This window comes from Salvelinus alpinus, chromosome 12 (assembly GCF_045679555.1).
Source record: "Salvelinus alpinus chromosome 12, SLU_Salpinus.1, whole genome shotgun sequence".
NCBI classification, from domain to species: domain Eukaryota; kingdom Metazoa; phylum Chordata; class Actinopteri; order Salmoniformes; family Salmonidae; genus Salvelinus; species Salvelinus alpinus.
The window spans coordinates 51,745,620-51,762,206 of NC_092097.1; the positions used below are offsets into that span (position 1 = coordinate 51,745,620).

Below are 16,587 nucleotides of genomic sequence, written 5' to 3' on the forward strand. Positions count from 1 at the left end.
TCATGCCTTCAATCCCATGTAGGATTTGTTGAGTTTCAGAGCACATTGCTTTTGAATAATATACAGAAAAAGAGCAATTCAACTGCATGGCAGCATGATGTACAGTTTTATGTACCTAGTCAAGCCCTCGGCTCCAGATAAACTGGGATAGGGTCTAAAATAGGCGGCCTTCACACTAAGAATGGAACTGGCCTCTCAACATGAAGCTCAGTGCAACCTGACCCGCTGTAGTCCCTGTGGTGGAAACCAAGGACGCTTTAGGTCTACTGGCATCAACAGTCAACCAGTCTACCAGTAGGGAAGACACCTTAAAAACGATCAGGGACACATACAGTCAACCAGTCTACCAGTAGGGAAGACACCTTTAAAACGATCAGGGACACATACAGTCAACCAGTCTACCAGTAGGGAAGACACCTTAAAAACGATCAGGGACACATACAGTCAACCAGTCTACCAGTAGGGAAGACACCTTAAAAACGACCAGTGACACATTCACATACAGAAGCTTCCCAGGTAGTGAGAGATTTACTGTAGGGCTGTTTTCCTGGAAACAGATTAAGCCTAATTCTAAACTACAAAGCACAGTCAGTAGATTTAATTGGTCCAGGACAAGGTGTAATTTGTGTCTTGGAAACCATCCCTAAATGTTTACAGATTTAAAATGGAGTGTAGGCTAACAAAAATACTCAGTTGACTCAAAACCTACTGTATGTCTTGGCTTCCAGTTGACCAGGAGAAGACAATACAGGAATAATAGACATCTTCCAGGGGACTGATATAGAGCTTATAGCATGATGTGTGACCTGCATTACAGAGGTCAGTGACTCTTCTCCCCCCAATCACACAGACAGCAGAGGAGAAAGCCCTCATGTAAAACCACGAGACCAACATAGCGGGCGGCAGGTAGCCTAGTGGTTAGAGCGTTGGTCCAGTAACCGAAAGGTTGCTAGATTGAATCCCCGAGCTGACAAGGTTAACATCTGTCGTTCTGCCACTGAACAAGGCAGTTAACCCACTGTTCCTAGGCCGTCATTGTAAATAAGAATTTGTTCTTAACTGACTACCAAGTTAAATATTGATGAAGTAAAAAATATATAGAAAAGTATGATAAGCAACTGGATGACATCCTTCTAAAGACAATGGTACCTAAAGTAAATAAACAATATTGCTAAAACCTCACCACACAGTTAATACCAAAGCATCTGTCTTATGCAGTGCCTACCTACTTCTTAGGACATCATTTTCACATTTACGCATAAAAAAAAAAGCAAGATGGCCGATCAGACCTACTGAGGCAAATTGTCCAATGGAGAGGTCTTTTCCATCAAGCAAAGAGCTATTACAGGATCCCCCTCTCATACCAGTATAAACAGACACATAACACCAGCAGCAGCCATTACAGGATCCCCCTCTCATACCAGTATAAACAGACACATAACACCAGCAGCAGCCACGACACACATGTCTCGACCAGTGGCTGCTGAGGGGAGAAGGGCTCATAATAATGGCTGGAACGGAGCGAATGGAATGGCACCAGGCACATGGGAACCATGTATTTGATACCATTCCACCGATTCCGCTCCAGCCATAACCCCGAGCCCGTCCTCCCCAATTAAGGTGCTACCAATCTCCTGTGGCCTAGACTATCTATATGTACACACACACGCCAGACCATCTCATCTACTTGACTAGCAGAACAAGGTGTGTGTGTGTGTGTGTGTGTGTATGTGTGTGTGCATGTGCGTGTGTGTGTGCGCGTGTGCGTGTGTGTGTGTGTGTGCGTGTGTGTGTGTAGACCGCGTGCAGTATAGACCTAGATGAATATTTTATATTCTAGTAGGCATGCCAACGACATCAGAAAATGTAAAGGTTACGAGTCACTGGATCTATAATAGAATACTAAATAATTTGACAGTGTTGACAATGACTCAGAATGAAGAGTGACAAAGCAACTATATATCCAGTTTAGGACTGCTGGGTATCAAGAGACTCAACTGGCTCAGGATAGAATCTACTAGAAGCCTGGCTAAGAACACAATGCCATATACCCCCTGAAACCCAAACCTGTCTGTAACACAAAAACTCAATGAGTCAATAGCATCTAATTACTAAGCTTCAAGCTTGAGGCTAATCATGTTTGGCACCTCTTCTGATGAAAGGTTCCACACAACAGACACTTCTGATACCAGTTCTGGATGTAGTCAAAGTTCTGTACAGCATTGGTTCTCAACTGGTTTTGCCTCGGGACACAAATTGAACCAGGTTGTCTCAGTTCCGATCCAATATTTTGCATCGCGGTGTAAAGGTTTTCTTCCTGGGGTGAAGGAGAGGACCAAAATGCAGCGTAGCCAGTGCTCAACATGTTTAATTATAAGAACAAGTGAACACTACAAACAACTTACAAAATAACAAACGTGCAAAACCGATACAGACCTATCTGGTGCAGAACACAAACACAGAGACAGGTAACAACCACCCACAACGAACACAGTGAAACAACCTACCTAAATATGACTCTTAATTAGAGGAACGCAAAACACCTGCCTCTAATTAAGAGCCATACCAGGCAACCCTAAACCAACATAGAAACACACAACATAGAATGCCCACCCAAAACTCACGCCCTGACCATCACACACATACAAAACAACAGAAAACAGGTCAGGAACGTGACAGAACCTCCCCTTCAAGGTGCGAACGCCGGGCGCACCATCACAAAGTCCAGGGGAGGGTCTGGGTGGGCATCTGACCACGGTGGTGGCTCAGGCTCCGGACGCTGTCCCCACACCACCATAGTCACTCCCCGCTTCTGTATCCCCCTCCCAATGACCACCCTCCAACTAAAACCACCTAAATGAAGGGGCAGCACCGGGATAAGGGGCAGCACCGGGATAAGGGGCAGCACCGGGATAAGGGGCGGCACCGGGATAAGGGGCGGCAGGTCCTGGCTGAGGGACTCTGGCAGGTCCTGGCTGAGGGACTCTGGCAGGTCCTGGCTGAGGGACTCTGGCAGGTCCGGGCTGAGGGACTCTGGCAGGTCCGGGCTGAGGGACTCTGGCAGGTCCGGGCTGAGGGACTCTGGCAGGTCCGGGCTGAGGGACTCTGGCAGGTCCGGGCTGAGGGACTCTGGCAGGTCCGGGCTGACGGAAGGCTCTGGCTGATCCGGTCTGGCGGAAGGCTCTGGCTGATCCGGTCTGGCGGAAGGCTCTGGCTGATCCGGTCTGGCGGAAGGCTCTGGCTGATCCGGTCTGGCGGAAGGCTCTGGCTGCTCCGGTCTGGCGGAAGGCTCTGGCTGATCCGGTCTGGCGGAAGGCTCTGGCTGATCCGGTCTGGCGGAAGGCTCTGGCTGATCCGGTCTGGCGGAAGGCTCTGGCTGATCCGGTCTGGCGGAAGGCTCTGGCTGATCCGGTCTGGCGGAAGGCTCTGGCTGATCCGGTCTGGCGGAAGGCTCTGGCGGCTCCTGTCTGGCGGACGGCTCTAGCGGCTCCTGTCTGGCGGACGGCTCTAGCGGCTCCTGTCTGACGGGCGGCTTTGCAGGCTCATGGCAGACGGGCGGCTTTGCAGGCTCATGGCAGACGGGCGGCTTTGCAGGCTCATGGCAGACGGACAGTTCAGACGGCGCTGGGCAGACGGGCAGTTCAGGCGCCGCTGGGCAGACGGGCAGTTCAGGCGCCGCTGGGCAGACGGGCAGTTCAGGCGCCGCTGGGCAGACGGGCAGTTCAGGCGCCGCTGGGCAGACGGGCAGTTCAGGCGCCGCTGGGCAGACGGGCAGTTCAGGCGCCGCTGGGCAGACGGGCAGTTCAGGCGCCGCTGGGCAGACGGGCAGTTCAGGCGCCGCTGGGCAGACGGGCAGTTCAGGCGCCGCTGGGCAGACGGGCAGTTCAGGCGCCGCTGGGCAGACGGGCAGTTCAGGCGCCGCTGGGCAGACGGGCAGTTCAGGCGCCGCTGGGCAGACGGGCAGTTCAGGCGCCGCTGGGCAGACGGGCAGTTCAGGCGCCGCTGGGCAGACGGGCAGTTCAGGCGCCGCTGGGCAGACGGGCAGTTCAGGCGCCGCTGGGCAGACGGCAGACTCTGGCCGGCTGAGACGCACAGTAGGCCTGGTGCGTGGTACCGGAACTGGAGGTACCGGGCTAAGGACACGCACCTTCAGGCTAGTGCGGGGAACAACAACAGGGCACACTGGACTCTCGTGGCGCACTCTAGGCCTGGTGCGTGGTACCGGAACTGGAGGTACCGGGCTGAGGGCACGCACCTCAGGGCGAGTGCGGGGAGAAGGAACAGTGCGTACAGGGCTCTGGAGACGCACAGGAGGCTTGGTGCGTGGTGCCGGAACTGGAGGCACTGGGCTGGAGACACGCACCATAGGGAGAGTGCGTGGAGGAGGAACAGGGCTCTGGAGATGCACTGGAAGCCTGGTGCGTGGTGTAGGCACTGGTGGTACTGAGCTGGGGTGGGAAGGTGGCGCCGGATATACCGGACCGTGAAGGAGGACACGTGCTCTTGAGCACCGAGCCTCCCCAACCTTACCAGGTTGAATGGTCCCCGTAGCCCTGCCAGTGCGGCGAGGTGGAATAGCCCGCACTGGGCTATGCAGGCGAACCGGGGACACCACCTGTAAGGCTGGTGCCATGTACGCCGGCCCGAGGAGACGTACTGGAGACCAGATACGTTGGGCCGACTTCATGGCACTCGGCTCGATGCCCAACCTAGCCCTCCCAGTGCGGCAAGGTGGAATAGCCCGCACTGGGCTAAGCACGCGTACTGGGGACACCGTGCGCTTTACCGCATAACACGGTGTCTGACCAGTACGACGCTCTCTCACTCCACGGCAAGCCCGGGGAGTTGGCTCAGGTATCCAACCCGGCTTCGCCACACTCCCCTTTAGCCCCCCCCCCCCCCCAAGAAATTTTTGGGTGAGCCTCTCGGGCTTCCAGCCTCTCTTACGTGCTGCCTCCTCAATCCACCGCTCCTGGGCTGTGGCTGCCTCCTTCACCTCCCGAGAGCGGCGATTCTCTCCAACCCTTCCCCAGGGTCCTTTTCCGTCCATGATCTCCCAAGACCATTCCTCCTGTGTCCAGTAGTCCTGTGTACTGGGCCGCTGCTGCTCCCCGTTGCTACGCTGCTTGGTCCTGGTTTGGTGGGTGGTTCTGTAAAGGTTTTCTTCCTGGGGTGAAGGAGAGGACCAAAATGCAGCGTAGCCAGTGCTCAACATGTTTAATTATAAGAACAAGTGAACACTACAAACAACTTACAAAATAACAAACGTGCAAAACCGATACAGACCTATCTGGTGCAGAACACAAACACAGAGACAGGTAACAACCACCCACAACGAACACAGTGAAACAACCTACCTAAATATGACTCTTAATTAGAGGAACGCAAAACACCTGCCTCTAATTAAGAGCCATACCAGGCAACCCTAAACCAACATAGAAACACACAACATAGAATGCCCACCCAAAACTCACGCCCTGACCATCACACACATACAAAACAACAGAAAACAGGTCAGGAACGTGACACGCGGAAAAAATAATAGTCAAAATACAATCTGGAAAACTCTATTTGTAGCAATTATATATATATATATATATATATATATATGATTATTTTTTGACCTTTATTTAACCAGGTAGGCTAGTTGAGAACAAGTTCTCATTTGCAACTGTGACCTGTCCAAGATAAAGCAAAGCAATTCGACACATACAACAACACAGAGTTACACATGGAATAAACAAAACATACAGTCAATAATACAGTAGAAAAATAAGTCTATATACAATGTGAGCAAATGAGGTGAGAAAAGGGAAGTAAAGGCAAAAAAAAGGCCATGGTGGCGAAGTAAATACAATATAGCAAGTTATATGCCCCTATATGACAAGAGAACAACATTCCCACGTCTTTGATTAACAATAATAAAATTTTGCCCATATGAAGAATGGTAATAAACTCACTGTCTTGAGACTAGAGAACAACCAAAGTAGTAATACTAATAGCTCTGTGATTGAAAAAACTGTGATTGAAAAAAAACATTTTCAGAGATAATTATTATTGTTTATTTTTTAAACGTCATGTATTATCATGTCTACACACTTTCTACTTGTTTTAAAGTCATTTGAGTTCAGACTGGAGTATTTCTGCATACATTATTATTATTATTATTTTTACTCAGACACCCATGACTCAAACTCAAAACCTCCCGCGACCCTAATTTCGGTTGCGACCCACCAGTTGAGAATCGCTGCTGTAAAGGATCTTATGCCTTGGTAACATGGTAACATGTGCACCTACTTTCAAATAAGGTTTACCAAAAAGTATGATTCCGGTGCTTAATCAAATACCTCAAAAAGATACTGTTCAGTGAGTGTAAACAAGAGCGGGGTGAGCACATGGTGAGCACATGGTGATCTCGGGGTGAGCACATGGTGAGCACATGGTGATCTCGGGGTGAGCACATGGTGAGCACATGGTGATCTCGGGGTGAGCACATGGTGAGCACATGGTGATCTCGGGGTGAGCAATTGGTGATGGCACAGTTACTGGCATCAACAGGGTTGCTTCCTAATCTTAGCTACTGGCACCAGGGTTGCTAGCTCATAACATTCAAGGAAGATTCACAGCATATCAGCTCACCATGAAATAACGGTTCAAATAAGGGCCAGGAAAGAGATGCTATTGGCCAATACGTGGCGGTGCCGTCCAGTGGGGACGACACTCGATGACCGAAGCCTGCCGGGATCCTGGCTTCCCACCACTGTCTGCGAGTGCTGACGTTTGGCTGACGTTATCCCTCTAACGGTCCTCATGGCGTGCTGGCCGACAGGTCGGCTCCACTAAGAGTAAAATAAGCGTCCGGCTGCTAAACACGGACCTTCTAAACAGGACCTGTAGTAAATTAACACTGCCTTCAACACGTACAAGAGTACCAAGTCTCTTGTTCAGAGTCAGCTCTACTGATGGAAGAGCAACACCTACAAAATGTACTTCTTGTCTGTATATTTTAATGTGGACAGGTTCTAGTAAATGAACAGTGACTACAAACACCAGACTGTTGAGATCTACTGAGAAAACAGAAGACACTGGGAAAAAAGGACACTCAAACAGTTTGCATGATATAATAATAGCAAGGAATTGGAATGATTGATCAGCTCTTGCAAATATAACGGGAAGAATACTGGAGGTATAACATGAGTAACTATACTGAACACCAATTGCAAGTAATTAATGTAATGAATGGCTCAATCTAAAGATTGCTTCATTCTATATCTGTGCTAGTGCAGAACAGAGAAATAAGACTACTTCCTTCCTTTGCAGAAAGACACCGTGAGACACGTAAACATTTAAGGCAGAGCCGACTCAGAGCTGGCGGATGTGCTGCTGTCTTATAGTGTTCCAGGGACACCAATAACAACCAGCAGCAGTTGTCACACACACAATCCACTACTCCTCCTGCCACACACACAATCCACTACTCTTCCTGCCACACACACAATCCACTACTCCTCCTGCCACACACACAATCCACTACTCCTCCTGCCACACACACAATCCACTACTCCTCCTGCCACACACACAATCCACTACTCCTCCTGCCACACACACACAATCCACTACTCCTCCTGCCACACACACAATCCACTACTCTTCCTGCCACACACACAATCCACTACTCTTCCTGCCACACACACCATCCACTACTCTTCCTGCCACACACACAATCCACTACTCCTCCTGCCACACACACACAATCCACTACTCCACCTGCCACACACACAATCCACTACTCCTCCTGCCACACACACACAATCCACTACTCCTCCTGCCACACACACACAATCCACTACTCTTCCTGCCACACACACAATCCACTACTCCTCCTGCCACACACACAATCCACTACTCCTCCTGCCACACACACAATCCACTACTCCTCCTGCCACACACACAATCCACTACTCCTCCTGCCACACACACAATCCACTACTCCTCCTGCCACACACACAATCCACTACTCCTCCTGCCACACACACAATCCACTACTCCTCCTGCCACACACACAATCCACTACTCCTCCTGCCACACACACAATCCACTACTCCTCCTGCTACACACACACAATCCACTACTCCTCCTGCCACACACACAATCCACTACTCCTCCTGCCACACACACACAATCCACTACTCCTCCTGCCACACACACAATCCACTACTCCTCCTGCCACACACACACAATCCACTACTCCTCCTGCCACACACACACAATCCACTACTCCTCCTGCCACACACACAATCCACTACTCCTCCTGCCACACACACAATCCACTACTCTTCCTGCCACACACACAATCCACTACTCCACCTGCCACACACACACAATCCACTACTCCTCCTGCCACACACACAATCCACTACTCCTCCTGCCACACACACAATCCACTACTCTTCCTGCCACACACACAATCCACTACTCTTCCTGCCACACACACAATCCACTACTCCTCCTGCCACACACACAATCCACTACTCTTCCTGCCACACACACAATCCACTACTCCACCTGCCACACACACACAATCCACTACTCCTCCTGCCACACACACAATCCACTACTCCTCCTGCCACACACACAATCCACAACTCCACCTGCCACACACACAATCCACAACTCCTCCTGCCACACACACAATCCACTACTCCTCCTGCCACACACACAATCCACAACTCCACCTGCCACACACACAATCCACTACTCCTCCTGCCACACACACAATCCACTACTCCTCCTGCCACACACACAATCCACAACTCCACCTGCCACACACACAATCCACAACTCCTCCTGCCACACACACAATCCACTACTCCTCCTGCCACACACACAATCCACTACTCCTCCTGCCACACACACAATCCACTACTCCTCCTGCCACACACAATCTACTACTCCTCCTGCCACACACACAATCCACTACTCCTCCTGCCACACACACAATCCACTACTCCTCCTGCCACACACACACAATCCACTACTCCTCCTGCCACACACACAATCCACTACTCTTCCTGCCACACACACACACAATCCACTACTCCTCCTGCCACACACACAATCCACTACTCTTCCTGCCACACACACACACAATCCACTACTCCTCCTGCCACACACACAATCCACTACTCCTCCTGCCACACACACACAATCCACTACTCCTCCTGCCACACACACACACAATCCACTACTCTTCCTGCCACACACACAATCCACTACTCTTCCTGCCACACACACAATCCACTACTCCTCCTGCCACACACACAATCCACTACTCCTCCTGCCACACACACAATCCACTACTCTTCCTGCCACACACACACAATCCACAACTCCTCCTGTCACACACACAATCCACTACTCCTCCTGCCACACACACAATCCACTACTCCACCTGCCACACACACAATCCACAACTCCTCCTGCCACACACACAATCCACTACTCCTCCTGCCACACACACAATCCACTACTCCTCCTGCCACACACACAATCCACTACTCCTCCTGCCACACACACACAATCCACTACTCCTCCTGCCACACACACAATCCACTACTCCTCCTGCCACACACACAATCCACTACTCCTCCTGCCACACACACACAATCCACTACTCCTCCTGCCACACACACAATCCACTACTCCTCCTGCCACACACACACAATCCACAACTCCTCCTGTCACACATAATCCACTACTCCTCCTGCCACACACACAATCCACTACTCCTCCTGCCACACACACACAATCCACTACTCCTCCTGTCACACACACAATCCACAACTCCTCCTGTCACACACACAATCCACTACTCCTCCTGTCACACACACAATCCACTACTCTTCCTGCCACACACACAATCCACTACTCCTCCTGCCACACACACACAATCCACTACTCCTCCTGCCACACACACCATCATAAACTACTGCAGCATGTCTGTCCACTGCTAGTAAAACCACTCTTTCTCGACTCCAGATCTACGTTCCACACACACACACACACACACACACACACACACACACACACACACACACACACACACACACACACACACACACACACACACACACACACACACACACACACACACACACACACACACACACACACACACACACACACACACACACACACACACACACACACACACCACCCCTACACTACCGCTGCATATCTGTCCTGAACTGCAATAGTAAAATGTGAGTAAAACCCATCCACCCTCTCTCTCCCCCTCTCTCCCTCCCTATTTCCCTCTCTCCCTCTCTCTACCTCCCTCTCTCCCTCTCCTCCCTCTCTCTCTCTCTCTCTAACCCTCTCCCTTTCTCATTCCCTCTTTCCCTCTTTCCCTCTCCCTCTCCTCCCTCTTTCCCTCTCCCTCCCCCTTTCTCACGCCCTCTTCCCCTCTCTCCCTCTTTCACTCTCCTCCCTCTGCCCCCTCTCTCTTGCTCCCTCTTTCCCTCTGTCCCTCTCCCTGTCCCCGTCCCTCTCTCCCTCTCTCCCTCTCCCTCTCTCCTCCTGATCTATCTGCTTATTCAGCTATACAGTCAGTCTCACCCTGCACCCCATCCCACTCACTGTAAATCACATGGCAGTGGGACCATTAAATTAGCTACAGGGTGCCCTCTCTGCACGCGCACACACACACACACACACACACACACACACACACACACACACACACACACACACACACACACACACACACACACACACACACACACACACACACACACACACACACACACACACACACACACACACACACACACAACCACACACAACCACAATGAAACTACTACTCCCAGTGACTACTACTCCCAGTGAAGTGCTTCTAAATCATCATGGATTAAATTATATCAATACCTGAATGACTGAATCGAAGGACTGCATAATACAATCAGTGCAATGTAGAAATGCTGACTAGAGTAACTGTTTCAACTCCACTCAATCAGTGTGGTCCTATGTTAGTGCTTCAGAGGGGGTACCCCCCCCCCCCCCCCCGGTGGAGAGCATTTGGCTTAGCGTACCCATAAAATCACACGCAGATAGAGACACATGCTACGTAGCCAGCTAGCCACTGACTTACCAACTGTGTGGTTCTGGTGTGAGTTGCTGGTGAAGCGCTAATGAGAATCCAAAAAAGCTGCCGGTCTCCCCCTCCTTGGTCAGAGTCATGCTAGTATCCAGGTTGAATCCTGCAACAGTCAGGAAATAGACGGAGAGAAGGAGAGAATGGAGAAGAAGACCCCAGCGCTGTGAAAGAGAGACCGAGAATCCATGTCTCAGATGTGGTGCCATAGTCCTTGAGAATGAGCAGGTCCCTCAGAAGAGCAGGTCCCTCAGCAGAGCAGAGCAGAGCAGGTCGCTCAGCAGAGCAGAGCTCGGTTCGGTTGATATTTCCCTTGTTTCCTTTTCTCACTCTCTTTCTGTTCTCTCCTCCTACGTCTTCTTCTGTCAGTCTGCGGAGCAGCCTGAGAAAATGTGGCTGTGTGAGCCAGCTTGTGTGTGAGAGAGTGTGTGTGAGAGAGTGTGTGTGGTGTGCGTATACCTCCCCCTCCTCTGCTGTGTGACTGAGAGAGACAGAGGACAAGTGCCTTGAATAGCCCGCTCACTCCTCCCCCCTCCCCATACTCTTTCAATCTCTCTCTCTCTCTCTTTCTGCCCTTTCTCTCTCTCTCTCTCTCTCAGCTGACATCAACACTCAAGGGACTGCTGCCAAAATACCAGGCAAGGTTGTCAAGATACTTGGACCCAATTGAATCAGAAAAGAATGAAAAGAAAGCAGCCATTTTTTTTTTATCTGTTAAACTCACAGTGTCCAAAAGGCCTCCATCCCCTTCAGTAAATGGAACAGGTGCTTGGATATCTGAACAGAAGACAAGAGGAACAGGAGTTCTGACAGGAGAACACGGTTGATCAATAACATGAACTTAAGCGCTTCTTTTTTTCTTCTTCTTTGAACAAAAAAAAATTGAAAACATGAAATGTAGACCTGGAATCCTTTAATTAAACTTCCAGTAATCAAGGGAAAAATGACATTTCTAAAATATTGAAATTGAAGATAGCTGTTAGCTGCTAGAGTAACAGGGTGATCAATAATGCTCTAGAGATTATTTTTCTTTCAGAGAACCTGCATGGAATCTGGGCTGGAGTCCAAAAACTTGCAGTGATCTGGAATGAACCTCCCAGACAATGGAGCACGGTAATGTGCACAGTGACCCAGGAAACCTAAGAACAAACCTGTGAGGGGATCAAACAGAGAGTGACAGAAGTATATGTGCTGTGGCAGGAAAATGTGACCAGAGTTCGGAGTAACATAATTGAGAGAATTGAAGACATTGAGTAGAGTACATCAAAGCAAAAATATCTAATCTGAGTAGAGTAGAGTAAATTACCATAGGCTTGTCTTTTTCTTTAAATCTAAATTACTGTTGAACACCAGACTAATAAACTCCCTTGACATAAAACGTATTTGTCATATTTTAACAGACAACAACAATAGACTGTGAAGCAATGTGACTTCCTATAGCCTAGCTAAAAGCTACCGTCTTAGATTACACCGTGCCCACCCATGCTCTGCCACACCAAAGTCCCATGTCTAGTCAGTCATGCCCTCACAACATTGTCCACATTGTGGAAACTTTGTACCAGCCAGGTCACAGCTGTTCTGGACCAGCTGATTCCTGTCCTCCTGTCACTGTGTTTCTATACAATCTGAGTCCCAAATTACACCCTATTTTCTACATAGTGCAGTACATTTGGTCAAAATTAGTACACTATGTAGGGAGTAGGGTGCGATTTGGGATGGAGCCTACAGCTGTCTTGAGGTTACGTATACCCCCTCTGAGGCTAGTTAGTCACCTTCTTCTGATACCTTCTCACACCTTCTTACACAAACACCCACATGAAATACTGGGTTTAGGAATTGTTCATATGTATCGTAAAAACTGTATTGGATATCGATAACAATCGGCTAAGTGAGAAAGCGAGCCCATGTCAAAACAAACCCATATAAAAAATGGGGGAAATCTTCATAAACATATGTTTTTTTTAAAATCAAGATCTATAATTTCCTCAGCTGAATATGAACAGCATTTATGTGTCATAGACTACAGTGGTAAATGTAATACTCACTGATGATTCACTGGGTGATCTGGAACAGTCATAGATGTTTACCCTCACTCAGCTCTCAGCCCTGAGATCATCGTTCTCACGTGAACTGCTTGGCATCACAGAGGAACTCCCACATAGCAGAATAAAGCAAGCCAAGCACGGGGGTCCTAGCCTGCACTAAGCTAGCGGCTGGCTGGCTATGGTAGCTACATGGCTTGGCTGCTGCTCTTGTTGCCCTCTTCTGCCCTGAGGTGGTGTAGGAGGGAAGTTAACAGACCCGTATGAGAGCATATCAGTTGCCCTCTTCTGCCCTGAGATGGTGTAGGAGGGAAGTAAACAGACCCGTATGAGAGCATATCAAGGCTATGTCTGTAGATAAAGTAGGTCTTCCTGTAATGCAGGTAGAAGGTAAAAAGTTATTTCTTCATACACTTACACAGTTTAAACAGTAGCTATAGACTTACCGTAGCTGTATGTCTCTTCAATCCATACAGTATATCACACCGTGATCTTATATGCATTTAGATAAAACATTTTATGTACAGTTGAAGTCGGAAGTTTACATACACTTAGGTTGGAGTCATTAAAACTCGTTTTTCAACCACTCCACAAATGTCTTGTTAACAAACTATAGTTTTGGCAAGTCGGTTAGGACATCTACTCTGTGCATGACACAAGTAATTTTTCCAACAATTGTTTACAGACAGATTATTTCACTTATAATTCACTGTATAACAATTCCAGTGGGTCAGAAGTTTACATACACTAAGTTGACTGTGCCTTTAAACAGCTTGGAAAATTCCAGAAAATTATGTCATGGCTTTAGAAGCTGCTGATAGGCTAATTGACATCATTTGAGTCAATTGGAGGTGTACCTGTGGATGTATTTCAAGGCCTACCTTCAAACTCAGTGCCTCTTTGCTTGACATCATGGGAAAATCAAAAGAAATCAGCCAAGACCTCAGAAAAAATTGTGGACCTCCACAAGTCTGGTTCATCCTTGGGAGCAATTTCCAAACGTCTGAAGGTACCACGTTCATCTGTACAAACAATAGTATGCAAGTATAAACACCATGGGACCACACAGCCATCATACCGCTCAGGAAGGAGACGTGTTCTGTCTCCTAGAGATGAACATACTTTGGTGGAAAAGTGCAAATAAATCCCAGAACAACACCAAAGGACCTTGTGAAGATGCTGGAGGAAACAGGTACAAAAGTATCTATATCCACAGAAAAACGAGTCCTATATCGATATAACCTGAAAGGCCGCTCAGCAAGGAAGAAGCCACTGCTCCAAAACCACCATAAACAAGCCAGACTATGGTTTGCAACTGCACATGGGGACAAAGATCGTACTTTTTGGAGAAATGTCCCCTGGTCTGATGAAACAAAAATAGAACTGTTTGGCCCTAATGACCATTGTTATGTTTGGAGGAAAAGGGGGAGGCTTGCAAGCCGAAGAACACCATCCCAAACGTGAAGCACGGGGGTGGCAGCATCATGTTGTGGGGCTGCTTTTGCTGCAGGAGGGACTGGTGCACTTCACAAAATAGATGGCGTAATGAGGCAGGAAAATTATGTGTATATATTGAAGCAGCATCTCAAGACATCAGTCAGGAAGTTAAAGCTTGGTCGCAAATGGGTCTTCCAAATGGACAATGCATACAATGCATATTATTGATACCCAAGCATACTTCCAGTTGTGGCAAAATGGCTTAAGGACAACACAGTCAAGGTATTGGAGTGACCATCACAAAGCCCTGACCTCAAATTTGAGGGCAGAACTGAAAAAGCGTGTGCGAGCAAGGAGGTGAACAAACCTGACTCAGTTACACCAGCTCTGTCAGGAGAAATGGGCCAAAATTCACCCAACTTATTGTGGGAAGCTTGTGGAAGGCTACCTGAAACGTTTGACCCAAGTTAAACAATTTAAAGGCAATGCTACCAAATACTAATTAAGTGTATGTAAACTTCTGACCCACTGGCAATGTGACGAAAGAAATAAAAGCTGAATTAAATCATTCTCTCTACTATTATTCTGACATTTCACATTCTTAAAATAAAGTGGTGATCCTAACTGACCTAAAACAGGGAATTTTAACTAGGATTAAATGTAAGGAATTGTGAAAAACTGAGTTTAAATGTATTTGGCTAAGGCTCCACACCCCTATCACTCCTACATATCATGGAAATAACTGTGCTGTAGTTCATGTAGGGAGTGTATTGTCTCTGAGGAAAAGAGGGTTCCAAACCAAAACAGAGGCCCCATCTACGATCACATTCCTGCACCCACATAGTGCTTCTCTGGACCACTGCTCTGAGACAGATGTAGCCATAATACCTCCATCTATTTATTTTGCCAAGTTATAGGCCTGAGCTCCAAAATGCAGCAGTGACACACCTTAGGAATTATAAACGCAATTCACAACAACAACAAAAAAATCTGACTGTTGTCACGGTTTTCTTCCTGGGATGAAGGAGAGGACCAAAACGCAGCGCGGCTAGTGTTCAACATGTTTAATAGACGAATAAACGGTAACACTACTACAAGTAACAAAATAACAAATGTGAAAACCGAGACAGCCCTATCTGGTGCAGACAAAGTACAGAGACAGGAAACAATCACCCACAAAATCCCAACCCAAAACAAGCCTCTCAATCAGGGACCACGATTGACAGCTGCCTCTGATTGAGAACCATATTAGGCTGGACATAGAAACAGACAAACTAGACACACAACATAGAATTCCCACCCAGCTCACGTCCTGACCAACACTAAACAAGCAAAACACATAAGAACTCTGGTCAGGACGTTACAACTGTCCTCTCGCCTCTTTGCAGTGGAGGGCAACTGTTTTGCTGAAATTGGCTAATAAGAAAGTGTTCCATTTGTCTATATACACATTAGTTACACAATACATGAAAAGGTAACGCAAAACACGAAAACCAAAACACAACCATTTGAAACAAACACATTCTTCAGTAAAAAGGTCCTCTAGCATCCGCCTGAACTGCCCCAGAGGCACCAAAATCCACTAACTTAAAGGGAAAGTTATCTGCTTAAATCCACTAACTTAAAGGGAAAGTTATCTGCTAGACCCTATTTGGGGCGGCAGGTAGCCTAGTGTTTAGAGCGTTGGGCCAGTGATCGAAAGGTTGCTAGATCGTTCTTAACTGACTTGCCTAGCTAAATAAAGGTTAAATAAAAATGTGGGGTGTTTTTCCAGTCCCCCAACATAATTATGAGTGATGAGAGGGTGTTTCAGACATAATTCTGTACTATACTGTGGCTGTATTTATTTATTTTTTCACAATGGGAGAGTTCAACCAATGACGTCATTGGTTGATTAAGCCTGTTGTCTGATCTAAAAATGAATGGAATCATATTTCTGTAGCAATTATTGTGGCC

General features: G+C 48.1%; 1 protein-coding gene across 4 annotated transcripts in view; it reads right to left on the reverse strand.

Moving 5' to 3' along the window:
- Window positions 1–11,629, reverse strand: part of LOC139536327 (integrin alpha-7-like) — an 82,587-nt gene extending 70,958 nt beyond the window's left edge. For all 4 annotated transcript variants that reach the window (XM_071336771.1, XM_071336770.1, XM_071336773.1 and 1 more), the window contains exon 1: window positions 11,150–11,629. In XM_071336771.1, coding sequence (XP_071192872.1) covers window positions 11,150–11,361 — 212 coding nt within the window. In that variant the 5' untranslated portion in view covers window positions 11,362–11,629. The remainder of the gene's footprint in view (window positions 1–11,149) is intronic.
- Between the last annotated feature and the right edge of the window lie 4,958 nt (window positions 11,630–16,587).